This window comes from Cryptomeria japonica, chromosome 8 (assembly GCF_030272615.1).
Source record: "Cryptomeria japonica chromosome 8, Sugi_1.0, whole genome shotgun sequence".
Classification (NCBI taxonomy): Eukaryota; Viridiplantae; Streptophyta; class Pinopsida; order Cupressales; family Cupressaceae; genus Cryptomeria; species Cryptomeria japonica.
This window is the reverse complement of record NC_081412.1, coordinates 612,923,307-612,928,529: the sequence shown is the minus strand read 5'-3', so window position 1 is coordinate 612,928,529 and position 5,223 is coordinate 612,923,307. Positions and strand designations below refer to the sequence as shown.

General features: G+C 37.0%; 1 protein-coding gene across 1 annotated transcript; it reads left to right on the top strand.

Moving 5' to 3' along the window:
• The first annotated feature begins 2,922 nt into the window (after positions 1-2,922).
• On the top strand, positions 2,923-3,904 carry LOC131044826 (early light-induced protein 1, chloroplastic). The gene is made up of 3 exons (XM_057978269.2): positions 2,923-3,154; positions 3,246-3,299; positions 3,383-3,904. The coding sequence occupies exons 1-3, from the start codon at positions 3,026-3,028 to the stop codon at positions 3,725-3,727; spliced, it is 528 nt and encodes a 175-aa protein (XP_057834252.2). The 5' UTR covers positions 2,923-3,025; the 3' UTR covers positions 3,728-3,904.
• Positions 3,905-5,223: the final 1,319 nt, after the last annotated feature.

The following is a 5,223-nucleotide window of genomic DNA, read 5'->3' as shown; positions in this document are numbered from 1 at the left end:
CAATTAAGGCTTTCATCCCTCCTTCTAAATCCTTTTAGGATTTCCATGTCCGTCGACCAGAGATCTTGACCCCTTCGTTGGCAGAATAGTTAGTGACCACATTTGCTTCCCTCAACACATGTGAGATTTTTACATTATCACAATTGCTAATGAGGGATCTAGCTTCATCGATCCAACTTTTGATGGTCCATGATGGGGGGGGATTACTTAGAAGATATTCAATTATGTTTTTAGAGTCCCCCTCTATCCATAGATTTTTAATGTTCAATTTGCTAGCAAGATCAATGACCTAAATTGCTCCTATGGCTTCGACTAAGTGATTGGATTGAGAGCACTTATGGGAGAATGTTTTGATTAAGGAAAAAATAGGTTTTGAGGGGACCCAAAACCCCAAACAAAAGGTTTTGAGGGAACTTGAAACCCTCAGATTTCCCACAGATCCCAAACCAGCAAAGGAACACTACCAATATATGACATACAAAAGAAGTAGCCCAGCTACAGTCTAACAGTACAAAACAAATATTATAGTCCCGGTGGCAAGAGAAGAAAGCCTAATCCATCCCAGAAGATTTAATCAAACATGAACATAGGGAAGAAGGTTGGATTATCCAAACTCATGGGTTTTTTTCTAGGCTCCCACAACCTTATCACTAAGAGTAAACCAGTCTATAGGCAACATCCTTTTCAATATCTCCACCTCCAAAGGATGAAAATGAAAGAAGATAGCAAAGACGCTATCAACAACTTGCTTGCTACCAAGCAATAGGGCCTCCTCAGCCCCTCAACAATACTTCTAGGCCTTTCTACTAGCATCCAACTCCACCTCAATAGGAAAGAGGTCACCTCTAGTCACAACCGTCTCCCCCTCCATAGAAGATTGGTCCACCTCAATAGGAAAGAGTAGAGTAACCCTAATATTCACACAATGAAGCCCAATGAACAAAGCCATGGAACAGAGAAAGAGAAGGACAAAAATCCCTCCTAACAAGCACACCCAGGAGTCAAAAGATAAAACCATAGAAGATCAGACCCTAGCAATATGAAAAGCAAGGGTTCTGAAAAGGGTCCCTTAACCTTCCTCTGAAATAAAGGAACAAAGGTTTTCACAAGGATCCCATAACCTAGATAGTCCAGACCATGGGGTTTTAACAAGCTCCTCAAACAAAAATAATAGGGTTTTAGCATGGCTCCCAAAACCATCATAGAGTAAAGCCATAGGCCCATAACAACCACTAGACAAAAGCAAGATCAAGGGGACACCCCAAAAACCATAGAAACACCCATATCAGCTTGGGATCAGATCTCCACCTCCAAAGGAACCACCAAAGCATGACCAAAGGATCAACCACCCAACATAACTCCCTGTATCCACTCAAGGGTTCACATGCGAAACACATCTGCACCTTTATAGGAGTTGGAGTCACCTCAAAAGATAGTGCAATAGAAAACCTATGAGAGGGATGAAAGAGAGTGACCAAGGATAGCCACTGAACCAAAGAATGTCAATAAACGCAGAAGACGAGAACCAGAGCCTTCTAAGATCACTAACGATCAACTCACCAAGAACACCCAGAGGCCCAGGCAAGATGCGGTAGTGAATGACAGGAGAGAAAAACTAAAACCTAAGACAGGGGCTTGCAATAGTCATATCATACCACACACCCAAGTTCAAAACAACATCTGGGAAAAATCCTCCCCTTCAATCATCCGTAACTGGATCACTGTCATCTCTAGCAAACCTTCCTACTAGAAACCTAATGCTGTAGCTCCCTCCTCTCCCTCCACACCCAGACCATCCTCAAGGGAAAGCATACAATACAACCTTGAACCCAATGAACCCTCTGACCAAAAGCAACAAGCTGGAAAATGTTGGTAGAGGGGAACGAACGTGTCCTCATTATGATCATTGCCTTTATCCTCCCCACCTTCAGCCTCCCCTGCAACCAGTCCTCCTGCATTCGCACCTGCACTCCTCGTTTAAAAAATAATTCACTTATGGGAGAATGTTGTGCTTGATATTAATAATTGATTTTCCTTGATAATATTGTTCTTGATGTCAATAATTGACTTTCCTTTGCTAAAAAAAATTAAGGCTCTTTTTAATGAAGATATTCTATACGAAATATTAAATATATATTTGTCTAGTTCATTATATGATTGCACACTTTATGTTCATGAGTATGGACCAAATATTTTTGCTTTAATGTGCATATATTTGGTTTGATAGATTATTGCATAATATAATTCACATTCCATGATGTCAATATCCAAGTTGATGTTGGGTTAGGTGCTATTTATAAACATATTTTGAAAATATGTTACTGGGAATCTAATCTAAATGACAAAAAATAGTTAATCCAAAAAAGAATCAAATTTACAATGCCATGAACCAATTTCATGGATAAATATATCACTTATAAATTAATTATAACAATAACATAGATATGAAATTATCCTAAAAATAAAGAAAGAGAGCACATGTGTTTTATTTTCATCATTAAAGCTAGAAAGTAAATGGAACAGTCACAATGACAGAGCGTGTGTTTTAATGGAACTTCCCAGAAAAAAAATCGCAAAAACATGTCAACTTTTTGTCGCAATAACAACTCAAGTTACCAAAATATCTTTCTAAACTCGTTTCCCTGAAACGTTGTAGTACTAACTCTAAGCAAAGTTTGAAAATAAAATCAAACTGAAACTCGAGTGAGCTATGTCCACGTTGAGTGGGCGAGAAATGGGTAGAATCTTCACGTTGGGGAGGCGGCTAATGTGTGGAAACTTCACCTCAACAAATGTGCCGGCAATTAAACACCCACGTTTTCATATTGTCACCCGCGGGATTGTAAACTCACATCACTGGCTTCCCTGACTCAGACCATTTTACACCACCTAATCCGATCCTTCCCAAGCTATAAAGCCAACAACGAGTCCTCAAGGAGATATTCTAGCTATCCATCATTCTTAAGCAACTCGAAAGTAAAGTACACTCGCACAGAATTCATCTTTTCTAAGCAACCACTCATCAATGGCGGCTGTGGCTTCAATGATGATGAAAGCGCCCGCAGCCCTTAACTGCGGGGCAGTCCAAAGGAATAGTATGGGTCGAATCAGTAGATTACCGAACAGTAGCCTCAAAGTCAAGTGCATGGCAAAGGTTTGTTATTTCGCTGTTGTTCGTTTACCTATTTAGCTCTTTATTCTTATGCAGCTTTGGCTAATGCGTTTTATTGTGGGACGCGGATCAGGATCCAAAGGAAACGTCCGCTACTGAAGGCGTTTCTCCTTCAAGCTCTACCAAGGTAAGAAACGCTCTTGTTGCCCAATTTATAGTTTATTTATATGATGTGGACAATTCATCTGATATGGGAAATATGGAATCCAGGTGAGTACGAAATTTGGCGACCTGTTTGCGTTCTCTGGGCCTGCGCCGGAGATCATCAATGGAAGGGCAGCTATGTTGGGGTTCGTGTCGGCCATTGCAGTGGAGGTGGCGAGCGGAAGAGATTTGTTGTCGCAGTTGAATAGTGGTGGACTGTCTTGGTTTGCGTTAACTGCAGGATTAATGACGGTAGGGACACTGGTGCCCCTGTTCAATGGAATATCAAGGGAGAGCAAGTCACAGCAAATATTTTCATCCACAGCAGAAATGTGGAATGGGCGCTTTGCTATGCTCGGCCTCCTCGCATTGGCTTTCACTGAATACGTCAAGGGTGGACCGCTTGTATAAACACCTTAATATCTATTTCTATTTAAACCCAAGCTCCAGTATTGGAAGCTCTCACATGGCATTCCATGTTCCAGTGGAATTTTCTTGTACTGTTTAGCATGTCATACAGTTCAATTATACAAAACCTTGTAAAAAAATTCACACTTATGCTATAAAGAAAGTCTGAGTTGCGCGTAACTATTTTTTGAAAGCTTGTTAAACAACATATGCAATAAGACTCCTTAGCGTTTAAATGCTCTTATACGTTTCAAATATGTTCAAAATATTTCAAAGCAATGCAAGAATTTAACTATCTTCCAGTAAGCAGGATATTAAAAGTTATGTTTTGAATGATAGTAAGAAACATGGAGATTCACGTGAAAGAAGAGGGATATATAATGTATTGACAGATTGAAAATATTTAAGAACCAGGGATGTAATGCGTAAGTTTGTGTCTTTAATTATTATTGATTAGAGTAATTATTGATAGATAAAGTAATTGTTGATTAAAATTAAATTAATAATTAAATGAAATTTACATTGAAATATCAGTTGGAGAAGAATCTTTGAGAATGAAGAAGCAACAAAATGGTTTGTAGAAATTAGTCATGGTATGTGTACCTTCAAAATATGTTATTTTTTAGTGGGATTTAGAGGCATTAACTTTGTTGTAAAAGTATTAGTTTGGTGGTTATACTTTGGATTTGAAGTGGTAACCAAAACCACTGAAAATAACATATGTATCATTTCATATGGAAGTTATACTTTCTATGGTTTTCATAGTTGAAGATAATTTTAAATTACTAGTTTTATAATTGTTTTTTAATTTGAATCATGGAATCTCTACATAACTAAATATATTGTTTTGAATTGGGGAATTAATTTGTAGATATCTTTTTTTTTTGTTTTGTTTTGAAAAGTATTTTTTTATTGCAATGCAAGAAATTAAGATGTTGGATATATCAATATGAACAATAGGTAAAGTACAAGAAGAAAATAGATATAGTATTTAGGAACAATTTTTTACCCCTTTGTTAATTAAGAACTTACAAAAAGAAGAGAAAAACAATATGTAGGAACAACTTTTAATGCTTTACAAACCCTCATTTTAGCCATGAATTAAATTTCAAATCTGGAATGATACTCATATTTTTGCTTATGTAGAAATTGATTACAAATGGAAACCAAAATATTTGTTCAAGAGAATCAAGGTTATAAATATAAAAATATAGGAGGAGATAAGTAACATAATAAGAAATCGAAAATCAGACATCCAGAGAAAAAGTTTGCTCGAAAAACTTAACAAATACTTTACAAATTTAAAAACGGATTAGATCTGTTTATGCATAGGCTTTTCAAAATACATACGAGCTATATTCCAGTAGTTCATAGTAAAAGGAAACTCCAAAAGAAAAAATAAATAGCAATTATTAAATAGGAATTCTAACATTTACACTTAGCCTCTTCAACGTGCATAGAGTCATATTCGACCAGCTCATAAAAATAGAAAACTTCAA